At 48.3% G+C, this 14,572-nt stretch overlaps 1 protein-coding gene across 1 annotated transcript; it reads right to left on the bottom strand.

The window, feature by feature from the left end:
• Positions 1-3,142: 3,142 nt before the first annotated feature.
• Positions 3,143-4,154, bottom strand: OXT (oxytocin/neurophysin I prepropeptide). Its single transcript, XM_043553266.1, has 3 exons — positions 3,935-4,154; positions 3,575-3,776; positions 3,143-3,297 (listed from the first exon to the last, which is right to left on the bottom strand). The coding sequence occupies exons 1-3, from the start codon at positions 4,052-4,054 to the stop codon at positions 3,242-3,244; spliced, it is 378 nt and encodes a 125-aa protein (XP_043409201.1). The 5' UTR covers positions 4,055-4,154; the 3' UTR covers positions 3,143-3,241.
• Between the last annotated feature and the right edge of the window lie 10,418 nt (positions 4,155-14,572).

Genomic DNA, 14,572 nt, shown 5'->3' with positions numbered 1-14,572 from the left:
TCAACGATATATTAATATCATAAAGCATTCAGGCACTATTTAAATTTCCCCAAGTGTTCCATGACTACACTCTTTGCAATTAGTTGATATCTGAGCCTGTATTTTCCTTAAGGTACAAAAGAGAATTTTTTTTATTTTTAGGTTTTTAAATTTTATTATTATTTTTTTAACATTTATTTATTTTTGAGGCAGAGAGAGAGAGAGCATGAACAGGGGAAGGTCAGAGGAAGAGGGAGGCATAGAATCTGAAACAGGCTCCAGGCTCTGAGCTGTCAGCACAGAGCCTGACGCGGGGCTCGAACCCACAGACCGCAAGATCATGACCTGAGCCGAAGTCGGACGCTTAACTGACTGAGCCACCCAGGCGCCCCCGGAGAATTTTTTTAAAAGTAAGCTCTACTCCCAAAGTGGGGCTCGAACTCATGGTCCCTAGATCAAGAGTCACCTGTTCTACCGACTGAGCCAGCCAGGCACCCCACAAAAGAGAATATTGATCCTGGTTGCCCTTCTACCTTTTTATTTTCATTTTCTTTTTTTTTTTTTTAATTTTTTTTTATCGTTTTATTTATTTTTGAGACAGAGAGAGACAGAGCATGAACAGTGGAGGGTCAGCGAGAGGGAGACACAGAATCTGAAACAGGCTCCAGGCTCCGAGCTCTCAGCACAGAGCCCGATGCAGGGCTTGAACTCACTGACCGTGAGATCATGACCGGAGCCGAAGTCGGCCGCTTATAACCGACTGAGCCACCCAGGCGCCCCTATTTTCATTTTCTTACGTTCTTTTCCTGAACATCTTGTAGAGAATGTGTCCTAATTTCTTTTTATTATATTTGTTATAAGTAGAAACTGGATTGTGTGTATGTTGCCTAGCGTAGCCTTGCCTGTTTGGTCACGTATTAAAGTAATAATTTGTACTAAATTCCTTTTCTCTATATTACTGCTAAGACTAATTATACGTTTTTTGAAATTATGGGTAGGTGGGCATATTCTCTAGGAATTTCACTACCAGGTAGAAGAAGAACAAAGAATAAAGTTACACAAAGTGGGAACCACTGTCCTGGACAAGCCCCCAAGCACTTTGGAGGTCTGAAGGGGTCATTCTAGCGAGGACCAAAGGCCGTGGGACTGAGCAGCCAAGAAGGATGGGGAATGACACCCAGCTCGCTTCTGTGCCGGTGGGGCCACTGGACCCAGCTTGACGCCACCTCTGGGACAAACTCAGGAAAAGAGGCGTCAGTCTGACCCTGTGTTTTGAGGCAATAAAATACTATCGACCTTTGGATTCTTGGGAAGAGTGGGACAGCAAAGTGGGTGCCTGAGTGGGTGAGGGGACCTGAGCTCTCTCCCAGGGTGGGGACAGCTGGGCTGGCACCCCAGGACACTCAGGGGAAGCAGTGAGGTCCCAGGGGAGATCCCAGACTTCCTGCTAAGGTGGCGGGGGTGGGGGGGGGGACTCTCCAGCTCGGGAAAGCACAAATCCGTTCCCACACGTCTCTAGTTGAGGAGCTCGGTCACCTCTAGCTGCAGCCCTCCCTGGCTGTGTGGTTTCTGAGGGACACAGAACTCTGCGACTGTCCTCAAATACCCAGCTAGTGCATCGAGTCCTTCCTCATGGTTGGTTTAAACGGGACTCCACTTTGAGTTATCTCGTGTCCTTTTTGATGACTAATCCCCCCAGATGTGGGGTCAAAGGAGGGGCTAGTCTCATGGCCTCAGCAAGGACCGCAGTCTATACGGTGGAATATTACTCAGCCACAAAAAGGGTGAGATCTTGCCATTTGTGCCAACGCGGATGGACCTAGAGGGTATTATGCTAACTGAAATAAGACAGAAAAAGACAAACACCGTATGGTTTCACTTATATGTGAAATCTAAAACAAAACAAATAATAAACTAAAAAAACAAACAAAAAGAACCACAGTCCAGGTTGCTGTAAGCCACTGGGATTTTCAAAAGCCTCATCTCTATTCTTCTTACACATCTTAGCAATAATGATCTTTTTTTTAATTTTTAAAATGTATATTTATTCAAATGCGATATGCATATAAAATATAAAAATATATTCAAATATGATATACATATAAAAGTTAGCAAATCACATGCACATGTTAAGTTTTCAGAAAATGAACACACCTGTTTTACCAGCTCCCAGACCAGGAGAAGAGAGTATGACCAGAATTGCCCTTGGACCCCCTCCAGTCACCACCTCACCCAAGATTTTGCCTGTTTTCGTAATTTATAGTAAAAAAAAGTCTTACGGTCAGCTTCAGGGTATTTTTTTCTCTCTCCACCCGGTGAGACCCACATACTGCTGTGTGTGTGTGTGTGTGGGGGTGCTATGCAAACCTCCAGTGTGGGACAAAGCCCTAGAAACTACACTTTTTCTAACAGTGATCTGTTGCTGTTTCAATTGCAGGGGGGAGTGTGGCCGTGGACTTTCTGAAACTGCTCAGGTAAGTGAATGACCGCATGTTTTGGGAAAGAGGAATTAGGCCCTCTTGATTCCCAAAAGGGTTTTGGATCCAGGAATGGCCGAGAAATAGGTTGAAGATTCTGTTTGTTGGCGGCTTTTGTGTTTTGCGGTCATTCTGTGGCGGTGGGCTCCCAGGAGTCCCTGGCCCGCGGGGTCCCCAGCACTGCCAAGTTCCTCAGCCGCACAGGCAGAGGCGGGCCTGCTGGGTCCTCGGCAGCTCGGCCACCTCTTCTGCGCACCAGTGGCCTCCGGTGGCCTGGGGTCCAGCTCCCCGGAAACGTGAAAGCCCTTCAGCTGAGAGGCCCCAAACCCAGCCCTCGGGTCGCGGTTCAAGCCTCCCTCCAGAGGTAGGGAAGTCATTCCCCCGCCACTGGCCGCCTCCCCTTCCTCTGGTTCCCTGTCAGCATCCCCGTCGTTTGGGTTCTTTGAAATGTTCCTGGTTAGGCCACCTGCTACAGGCCCCCAGCTCTGTTTGGAGCGGGAAGCTGGGGTCTGTTTCCGTCTCCCTCGTTCGCCAGCCCGTGCAGGACTTCGGCTGCGGGAACGGCGCGCCCCGAACCCCGGCCCTCCCGCTCGGAATTGCCCGGACACGCAGGCCCCGCCAGGCGCGACCCTCGGGGTTCCCCCAGCGCCCTCCTTCCCGTTTCTGAAAACAAGACGCCAGACGAGTTGCAGGGGGAGAAAATTCTGCTTTATTTTATTTCATTATTTCTGGGGGTGGCTGCGGAGTGGCGAGGGGCGCGCTGCGCCGCTGTCGGGGCCGTCGGCTCAGCGCTGGGAGAAGGCGGCCTCGGCGTCGCAGGCGGGGTCGGCGCGGCAGCCGTCTGGAAGGACAGCGGGTCAGGGGCCGCCCTGCGCGGTCCCCTCCGGGTCCCGGGTCCTCGGCCTCTGCCCCCCCTCCGCGCCCCCGGCCCCGGCTCACGCGGGCTGCACCAGACGCCGGCAGCGGCGCAGCGGCCCCGGGGGCCACGCCCACTGGGACTTCCGCACCGGCACCACCGGGACTCCGCCCCCGGGGCCGCGCCCACCGGGACCTCCGCACCGCCCCCACCTGGATCCCGGCCCCGACCCCGCCGCCCCCGGGCCGCCCCGGCAGCGCACCGTCGTTGCAGCAGATCCCCGCGGCGGCGCAGCTGCCCCCGCTTCCGCACGGCTTGTGGCCCGACTGGCAGGGCGACGGCAGGTAGTTCTCCTCCTGGCAGCGCAGCGCCTCGGCCGTGCCCACGAAGCAGCCGAGCTCGTCGCCGCAGCAGATGCTGGGCCCGAAGCAGCGCCCTTTGCCCCCGGGGCCGCAGGGGAGGCACTGGCGGGAGGGCGGGGGGTGAGCGCGGGCCCTGCGAGGCCGGGGGCCCGGGCTCGGGGTGTGCAGGGGCCGCGGTCACGGGCGGGGGCGCACGTCCACTAAACCCCCTGGGGCCCCGGCGGGGCGGGCAGAGGCGGTGGGTCGCGGCGGGGGCTCACCTGGCGCACGTCGAGGTCCAGCGCGGCCCTCTTGCCGCCCAGGGGGCAGTTCTGGATGTAGCAGGCCGAGGTCAGCGCCAGGAGGCCGAGCAGGCAGCAGGCGAGGCTGGAGCCGGCCATGGTGTGGACACACTGGGTCGGGGGCGGCGGCTGCGGCGGCGACTCTCCCACCGGCCTTTTTATGGCTGGGGCCGCAGCAGGCGGAGCCCTGTCTAAGAGGGCCGCTGTATGACTGGTCACAGCGGGTCACTGCGGGTCAGGTCCTGGGCGCCCGGCGCGCCCCCTCATTTGCAGGGGCCTGACCCTGTCACGGTCACCGCCTCGGCTAATGGACTGGGGGCAGGGGAGGCAGACAGTGAGGCCCTGCGGGGGAGGGTGGCCTGTGCGGTGACCTAGGGTGGGACAGGGAGTATGGGGGTCTGCGGCCCAACCAAGGACTGTGTAGCTCGTCTCCCAATACCTGGTGGATGGGTTACAGGGCAGACCCTTGGACCCCGCCAGGCTCCCCATCTGCCCTCTGCCCTGGCCGCAGCACATCCTGTTTCCTCTGTTCCCGATGTCCCGGATTGCTGAGCCCAAATTTCCAGGAATCCACTCCCACCCTCCCACCAGCACCCGCTTCCCTGCACCTGGAACTTGTATAGGGAAAGGGCTTTATTTTCTCTAACTTCTAACCGAAATTTAGCCTTTGCTTCAACCATGAGGTGGGCAAAGAACCGGTGGGATTTGCAACGCATGTGGCTTTGTCACAAATCAAAATGACAGATATTCTCCTATCACATTACAGCTATTGCAAATGTCTCCAAACATTGTTTAGACTCATCACCAGTTTGAAATTATGGCAGTTACTGGACGTTATCTAATGCTGCATTTATGTATTTATATTTTTAATATATATTTAAAATTTTTTATATCTAATGCTTTAAATAAGCATTGTGACTGTATCACAAATTTGTTTTAACATTTTGATATCTGAATATAAATATACTTGGTTTCTTTTGTAATCCTATGTCTTTTGTTTTATGCATTTAAAAAGAGTGCTTTTTTTTTTGCATTTTTAATATATCTTAAAATGAAAATAATTACAGATAAAGACAGACCGCCACAGTGGAAGGGATGTTGGTCAATGTCATGAACAAGGAGATGCTCAGAACCAATCCTTCTAGAAGGGATCTGCGGGGGGTGGGGACCTGGGTGGCTGAGTTGGTTAAGAGAAGGACTCTTGGGGCGCCTGGGTGGCGCAGTCGGTTAAGCGTCCGACTTCAGCCAGGTCACGATCTCGCGGTCCCAGAGTTCGAGCCCCGCATCAGGTTCTGGGCTGATGGCTCAGAGCCTGGAGCCTGCTTCCGATTCTGTGTCTCCCTCTCTCTCTGCCCCTCCCCCGTTCATGCTCTGTCTCTCTCTGTCCCAAAAATAAATAAACGTTGAAAAAAAAAAATTAAAAAAAAAGAGAAGGACTCTTGATTTTGGCTCAGGTCATGATCTCACGGATCATGAGTTCAAGCCCTGCATCAGGTTCTACGCTGACAGTGGGAGCCTGCTTGGGAGTCTCTTTCCCTCTCTCTGCCCCTCCCCTGCTCATGCTCTCTCTCTCAAAATAAATAAATAAAACTTAAAAATAAATAAGAAAGAAAGGACCTGCTGGGGCACCTGGCTGGCTCAGGCTAATGAGCATGCAATTCTTGATATCAGGGTGGTGAGTTTGAGCCCCACGTTGGGTGTAGAGACTATATATATATATATATATATCTTAAAAAAAAAAAAGAAGGGAATTGGGGACGCCTGAGTGGCTCAGTCAGTTGAACGTCTGACTTTTGATTTCCTCTCAGGTCATGATCTCTCGGTTTGTGAGTTTGAGCCCCATATGGGGCTCTAAGCCTGCTTGGGATTCTCTGTCTCTCTCTCTCTCTCTGCCCCCATCCCAATCACTCTCTATCTCTCTTTCTCAAGATAAATAAACATTAAAAAAAAAAGAAGAAGAAGAAGGGACTTGCCACCCAGCTGCTGGGAGTGTGGTCAGCAGACAGCCTTTGGTGGCCACCCATCCAGGGCCTGTCTCAGCTGCAGAGAGCTGCCTGGCCCAAGGTCACACCCTTCCCTGGTGGCCCATATCCAATAACTGGTCCATTTTGGCTGAATGCCGGGCAACTATGAAGGACTATTTCGGTTCCGTACCTCTCCATAAGGTCAACTGAGGCCTGCATACAAGTTCTCCCTCTACCTAATCCTGTTTCGACCCCTTCCCTCCCACGGGTGTGGGTCCCGAGGGCCCCTGGTAACGAACACCCAGCATGTTGGACGCCATCTCAGAGGGCTCCCTGGGAAGCCCAACTTGCCACTGCACAGAGGAAATGAGGCCAGTGTCAGAGCAGACTCAGTGGGCTCAGGCTCTACACGTAGGCTAGGATGGCCCCAGCCGCTCCGTCACTCTTGTGGACCCTCCTCAAAAAGGGTGCTGAGGCTGCTGGGGCTGCGCGGGTCACAGCGCCCGGCTGGCCCCGAGACACTTGTGTCAGCCGCCTGGCATGAGGAGCTGGTCAGGCCGACCTCATTACAATCAGCGGCCAATCCTGTTTCTCACCCAAATCAGCCCATCGGTATTGCCGGGCTAGAAGGCCACGGGCTTGACCCTGGAGGCAGCCCCAGAAAGGCCTCCTGCCTGTCCTTTGGGCACCCTGACCTCACCCAAGTTAACACATGCACATAAACTGCCCTTGCATAAAGGCCCTCCAGGGCTGGCATTCCTTCAGCTCAAGGCCTCCTCCTCCGAAGATGCACGGGGTCCCAGTGCAGATGCCTGAAACACTGGCGAACCAAACGGACAAAGCTCCCCGCTCTCAGGGGCTTATATTCCAGCAGAGGAGGGGAGGCATTAAACAATAACCCTATTTCAGCAGGTTAGGAGGTAGCGAGTGCAGTAGAGAAAAAGGGGGGGGGGCATGTTGCAATTTTTCTCAGGGTGCTCAGTCCAGGCCTCTTTGTGAAGGTAACAGCTGACACTTGGGCATAAGGAAAGAAGGAAGCCACGTGGCTATCTGAAAGGTGGCCTGTTTTCTATGGTTACATAAATTACCACAGATTTGGCAGCTTAAAGCAGCACCCACTTATTTCCCACCCCCGCCCCCAATCCCCAGTTTCTGTGGGTCTGGGCATGGCTCAGCTGGGTTCTCTGCTCAGGGTCTCCACAGGGGTCATGTCAAGATGGCAGCCAGGCTGCATTCCATCCCGGAGCCTGGGAGATTGTTGGCAGAATTCATTTGCTTGCAGCTGTAGAACTCATGGCTTGCTTCTCCAAGGCCAGAAACAGAGGGAGAGAGATCTCTCTCTCTTTGGTGCTTCCAGTCTCTGAGCATAGGGAAACTTCTTTTAAAAGGATCACCTGATTAGGCCAGACCCACCAGGATCTACATTTTTGTTATTATCCTTTTTCGTTTAAACGTTTACTTATTTATTTAAAAAATTTAACATTTATGGGGCGCCTGGGTGGGTCAGTCTGTTAAGCGGCTGGCTTCGGCTCAGGTCATGATATCACGGTTCGTGAGTTTGAGCCCCGCATCGGGCTCTGTGCTGACAGCTCAGAGCCTGGAGTCTTCTTTAGATTCTGTGTCTCCATCTCTCTCCACCCCTCCCCCCTGCTCATGCTTTGTCTGTCGCTCTCTTTCTCAATAATAAATGTTATAATGGCACAAGAACAGACACTCAGATCAGTGGAACAGAATAGAGAACCCAGAAATGGACCCACAAATGTATGGCCAGCTAATCTTTGACAAAGCAGGAAAGAATATCCAATGGAATAAAGACAGTCTCTTCAGCAAGTGGTGCTGGGAAAACTGGACAACGACATGCAGAAGAATGAATCTGGACCACTTTCTTACACCCTACACAAAAATAAACTCAAAATGGATGAAAGACCTAAATATAAGACAGGAAGCCATCAAAATCCTCCAGGAGAAAGCAGGCAAAAACCTCTTTGATCTTGGCCACAGCAGCTTCTTACTCAACACGTCTCTGGAGGCAAGGGAAACAAAAGCAAAAATGAACTGCTGGGACCTCATCAAAATAAAAAGCTTCTGCACAGCGAAGGAAACAGTCAGCAAAACTAAAAGGCAACCGACAGAATGGGAGAAGATATTTGCAAATGACATATCAGATAAAGGGTTAGTATCCAAAATCTATAAAGAACTTATCAAACTCAACACCCAAAAAAGAAAGAATCCAGTGAAGAAATGGGCAAAAGACATGAATAGACACTTCTCCAAAGAAGACATCCAGATGGCCAACCGACACATGAAAAAATGCTCAACATCACTCCTCATCAGGGAAATACAAATCAAAACAACAATGAGATACCAACTCGCACCTGTCAAAATGCTAGCATTAACAACTCAGGCAACAACAGATGTTGGCGAGGATGTGGAGAAAGATGACCTCTTTTGCACTGCTGGTGGGAATGCAAACTGGTGCAGCCACTCTGGAAAACAGTATGGAGATTCCTCAAAAAATTAAAAATAGAACTACCCTATGACCCAGCAATTGCACTGCTAGGCATTTATCCAAGGGATACAGGTGTGCTGTTTCGAAGGGACACATGCACCCCCATGTTTATAGCTGCACTATCAACAATAGCCAAAGTATGAAAAGAGCCCAAATGTCCATCGATGGATGAATGGATAAAGAAGATGTGGTATATATATGCAATGGAGTATTACTCGGCAATCAAAAAGAATGAAATCTTGCCATTTGCAGCTACGTGGATGGAACTAGAGGATATTATGCTAAGCAAAATTAATCAGTCATAGAAAGACAAATATATGACTTTACTCATATGAGGAATTTAAGATACAAAACAGATGAACATAAGGGAAGGGAAGCAAGAATCATATAAAAACATAAGAGGGCAAAACATAAGAGACTCTTAAATATGGAGAACAAACAGAGGGTTACGGGAGGGGTTGTGGGAGGGGGATGGGCTAAATGGGTAAAGGGCACTAAGGAATCTACTCCTGAAATCATTGTTGCACTATATGCCAACTAATTTGGATGTAAATTTGAAAAAATAAAAAATAAAACAAGTTAAACAACTAAAATAAATAAAAATTTAAAAAAAGTTATAAATTAAAAAAAGTATTTAAAAAATTTAACATTTATTCATTTTTGAGAGAGTGTGAGTGGGGGAGGACGGAGAGAGAGAGAGAAAGAGAGAGAGAGTGCAAGTGGGGAAGGGACACAGGGAAAGGGAGAGAGAGAATCCCAAGAATCTGTCAGCACAGAGCCCAACATGGGGCTTGAACCCACGAACTGCGAGATCATAACCTGAGCTGAAGTCAGATGTTTAACCGATCAAGCCACCCAGGCACCCGTCTTTTCCTTTTTTTTTTTTTTTCTGTTATTGTTCTTTTTCTTTTTTTCTTAAAATATTTTTACTTGAAAGGTGCCTGGGTGGCTCAGTTAAGTGGCCGACTTCGGCTCAGGTCATTATCTCACAGTTTGTGGGTTTGAACCCCGCACTGGGCTCTGTGCTGACTGCTCAGAATCTGGGCCCTGTGTCTTCCTCTCTTTCTGTCCCTCCCCCGCTCGTGTTCTGTCTCCCTCTGCCTCTCAAAAAATGAATAAACGTCAAAAAAAAATTTTTTTTAGGGCGCCTGGGTGGCTCAGTGGGTTAAGCATCCGACTTCAGCTCAGGTCATGACCTCGCGGTTCGTGAGTTCGGGCCCCACATCGGGCTCTGTGCCGACAGCTCAGAGCGTGGAGCCTGCTTCGGATTCTGTGTCTCCCTGTCTCTCTGCCCCTCCCCCGCTTGTGCTCTGTCTCTCTCTGTCTCTCAAAAAGGAATAACGGTTAAAAAAATTTTTTTTTAATTTAAAAAATATTTTCGAGTATAGTTGATACACAACGTTACATTAATTTCAGGTGTACAACATAGTGAAATCTCTATCATTCTTTTAACCCAAGTCAAACTGGTTAACTTGGATAATTGGGACCTTGAATATATCTGCAAAATCCCTTCACCTTTACCATATAATGTAAAGGGAGTGATACCTCATCATTTTTACCATGATTTTTATTGGTTAGAAGAAAGTTACATCTCCTACTCATATGCAACAGGAGAGTACACAAATGTGTGGATATCAGGAGTGATTACAGACAGGGGCATCTTGGAATTCTGCCTGTCATGGAAGGGGAGTGTTCTAGGCAGCAGAAATAGTAAGTGCAAAGGTCCTGAGGTGCAAATGTGTCTGGCATGTTCAAGGAATAGCAAGGAGGCCAGAGGGGCCAGAGCAGAGTGAGTGACCAAAGACCTGGGGTCAGAATGTTAATGTGGGGCTAGGTCAGATTGGGCCAAATGCAATGGGGAACCAGGGAAGGCTCAGCAGAGAGAAGCGATGTGACTGGATTTACAAGTTATTAGGACAACTTTGGAGATTATGCTGTGAAAAAACTATAGGACAAAGGTGGAATCAGGGAAGCTGGTGGGGGAGCTACTGCAGAATCCCCACAGGGGATGACAGCGGGCTGGACCAAGATGGTGGGTGTGTGGAGGGAGAAGTGATCTGATTCCAGGCATGTTTAGAAGGAAGTGTCAGTTGGGGGTTGTTGATGGGTTGGATACGGGCGAGAGAGAAAAAGAGGAATCCAAGATGACTCCAAGGTTTTAGAGCTGAGCAGTGGGCAGGACAGAGCTGCCATCAACTGGGATGAGGACCCTGAGTGTGGCACAGCTTTGGGTTGGGAAGGGCAGGAGCTCAGTGTGGGCATATGATGTTCGAGATGCCCATCCCACAGCTGAAGGAGACTTTGAGCAGGCGTTTGGATACGAGGGTCGGGAGTTCAGGAGAGGGCTAGGCTGAAGACACGTTCATCTGGACATCATCAGTATCAATATTTAAAGGCATAGACCTGAGCGAGCTCACCCAGGAGGAGTAGAGATGGAGAAAGGGTTGAATTGTGCTCTTAAACAGACCATGGATGGAGCGCAGGTAAGAACAAGAACGTAGCGTGAAGACAGGCTTTCAAGGAGGAGGCAATGATCAGCTGTGCCGAATGCGGCTGTTATGAGAGTGGAATTTCACTATTTAAACAATTTCAATAAGGTATAACTTGTGTAGCATAAAACCCACCCGTTGTAATCACACAGTCTGACGATTTTAGTAAACGGTTGTGCAGCCTTTACCCCAATCCAGTTTTAGAACACTTTCATTCCCTGAAAATGTCCCTCATGCCTGTTTGCCATTGCTCCCTGCTCTCATTGCCAGCCCCAGGAAACCACTGATGTCGTTTCACCCTTTGTAGAAAGTTCCTATTAACGGAGGTATATGGTGTGTAATTTTTCGTGTCTGGCTTCTTTCATTTGCCATAGTGTTTTTGAGGCTCATCCAAGTGATTGCATGTGTCAGCAGTTGGTTCTTCTCTATTGCTGAGTAGTTCACGGATGTACCTCGTTTTCCTTATCCATTCACCAGCTGATAAACATTTAACTGTTTCCTGTTTTGACCATTATAATAATCTTGCATTTCTATACAAGTCTTTGCATGGACACGTTTTCATTTCTCTTGGGTAGTTATCTAGGAGTAAAATTGCGGGGTCATAAAATATATGTCCCGTTAACTTTTTAAGAGGTGAACAGTGTCGGGATGCAAGGGTGTTTCAATGTTTGCAAATCAATCAATGTGATATATCGCATCAACAAGAGAAAGGATAAAAACCATATGATCATTTCAATAGATGTCAAAAAAGCATTTGACAAAGTGCAACATCAATTCATGATTAAAAAAAAAAACACTCCACAAATAGGTTTAGAGGGAACATATCTCAACATAACAAAGGCCACATATGAAAACCCCACAGATATCATTATATTCAATGGTGAAAAACTGAGAGCTTTCCCCCAAAGATCAGGAAAAAGACAAGGATGTACACTCTCACCACTTTTATTCAACATAGTACTGGAAGTCCTAGCCACAGCAATCAGACAAGAAAATAAATAAGGCATCCAAATTGGTAAAGAAGTAAAACACTCACTCTTTGCAGATGACATGATACTATATACAGAAAACCCTAAAAAACTCCACCCAGAACTACTGATTAGTGAATTCAGTAAGATTGCAGGATACAAAATCAATGTACAGAAATCCGCTGCATTTATAAACACTAATAACAAAGAAACAGAAAGAGACATTAAGAAAATAGTCCCATTTACAATTGCACCCAAAATAGGGGCACCTGGGTGGCTCAGTCAGTTGAGTGTCCAACTTTTGATTACAACTCAGGTCATGATCCCAGGGCTGTGGGATCAAGTCCTGTGTTGGGCTCTGCATTGAGTGTAGAGCCTGCTTGGGATTCCCACCCCCTCTCTCTGTCTCTCTGTCTCTCTCTCTCCCCCTCTCCCCTGCTTGCGTGTTTGCCCTCTCGCTAAATTAAAAAAAATATATATTAAAACAATTAAACAAGCAAGAACAATTGTACCAAAAATAGTAAAATAGCTAGGACTAAACTAAACCAAGAAGGTGAAAGACTTGTGCTATGAAAACTATAAAACACTGATGAAAGAAAGTGAAGACGGCATGAACAAATGAAAGGATATTCCATGCTCGTGGCTTGGGAGAACAAATATGACGAGGATGTGGAAAAAAAGGAACCCTCTTGCACTGTTGGTGGGAATGCACACTGGTGCAGCCACTGTGGAAAACAGTATGGAGTTTCCTCAAAAAATTGAAAGTAGAGGGGCACCTTGGTGGCTCAGTCGGTTAAGTGTCTGACTTCGGCTCAGGTCATGATCTCTTGGTTCATCAGTTTGAGTCCCGCATCGGGCTCTCTACTGTCAGTGCAGAGCCTGCTTTGGATCCTCTGTCCCCCTCTCTCTTTGCCCCTCCTCCATGCACTCTCTCTCAAAAATAAATAAACATAAAAAAAATTGACAGTAGCATTACCATATGGTCCAGTAAATTCCACTACTGGATATTTACCCAAAGAATATGAAAACACTAATTCAAGAAATATATGTACCCTTATGTTTTATTGCAGCATTATTTACAATACTAAATTACAGAAGGAGTGTCCAAGTGTCAACCCACAGATGAATGGATAAAGAAGAGGTGATATATATATACATATACACACACATATACGTACATATACACATATACACGTATACATATATGTATATGTATGTATATACACATATGTGTATATGTATGTACACATATGTATATGTATGTATATACACATATGTGTATATGTATGTACACATATGCATATATACATATATGTATGTATATGTACACACATATACATATATACATATATGTATATATACACATACATATACATGTGTATGTATATACACATACATACACACATACAATAGAATATTACTCAGCCATACAAAGCCATACAAAGGAATGAAATCTTGCCATTTGCAGCAACACGGATGGATCTAGAGAACATAATGCTAGCTGAAATAAGTCAGAGAAAGACAAATACCATATGATTTCACTTGTAGGTGGGATTTAAGAAACAGACGAACACTAGCAACAAGAGACTAACCAAAAAACAGACTCAACCATAGGGGGGAGGTGGGTGGGGGGATGGGTGAAATAGGGGAAGAGGATAAGAGCCCACTCATCATGACCCCACTGAGGAATGGAGACAACTGTTGAATCACTATATTGTACCCCTGAAGCTAATATAACGCTGTATCTTAACTATACTGGAACAAAAATAAAGATAAAATAAAATAGAAACAATAGAGTGCTGTAGAGCAGTAATCTTAAAAAAGAAAGAAAGAAAGAAAGAAAGAAGAAAGAAAGAAGAAAGAAAGAAAGAAAGAAAGAAAGAAAGAAGAAAGAAAGGTGAGCGGTGTCCCCTCCGCCTGATGGTCCTGGTGTGGAGCCAGTTGAAGCCCCAGGGGAGGACTCCCAGCGGTGGCTGGAGGGACAGTAGGGCTGACAGGGCTGAGATGGCGTGTGCATGCGTCCCGCAGAGTGGTCTACGATGCTGAAGCCAGCTTCTCTATTCTTATGGCAGAGGGGCTGAGCAGTTCCCACGGAAATCGCACAGCCCCAAGGACAGCAGCCCCGGGGAATGGTTTCAACGAGGCTCTCAGGACTGTTCGGGAATGAGGTTTCTTTGTTGGGGCTAACGGTTCTCTCCCCACATCTTGGTTGCAGATCTCGAAAATAGCGCCCCCCCTCCCCCGCTGTGGTCTCTGAGCCCTAAGTCTGCCCTCAGGAGGCTGTTTCTGGTGTTTTCCGAGGCCCACCTCTCGGATGGGTGCGCGGACAGACCAGAGAATCCATTGCCCTCTTTCTTTTCCCATAAAGGGAGTTCCTCCATCAGAGGCAATTTGGTGGGACATCCATCGTGCTGTATGAGGCGTCCGGTGGGTCCCTGCCGCTGTCGGGTTGGGTTCTCAGCAGTGACGGTAGCCAGGTCGGCGTTGGTGAGGGCAAGTCCGTGAGCTCGAGCACTCACTCGGCCGCAATCCCCACCACCGTGACCACGTCGTTCTTGAGTCCAAGCAACAAGACGTGCGGTGGGAGGGGCTGAAGGGTGCCTGACATGTGCGGGCACGGACTTACCTTACTCCCAGATTACTGACAGCCCACCTCTGCTGTAGGTCCTTTTGGTGAGCTTCCTAAA

Source organism: Prionailurus bengalensis, chromosome A3 (genome assembly GCF_016509475.1).
Source record: "Prionailurus bengalensis isolate Pbe53 chromosome A3, Fcat_Pben_1.1_paternal_pri, whole genome shotgun sequence".
NCBI lineage: Eukaryota > Metazoa > Chordata > Mammalia > Carnivora > Felidae > Prionailurus > Prionailurus bengalensis.
The sequence above is the reverse complement of the archived record's forward strand: the minus strand, read 5'-3'. Positions and strand labels throughout refer to the sequence as shown.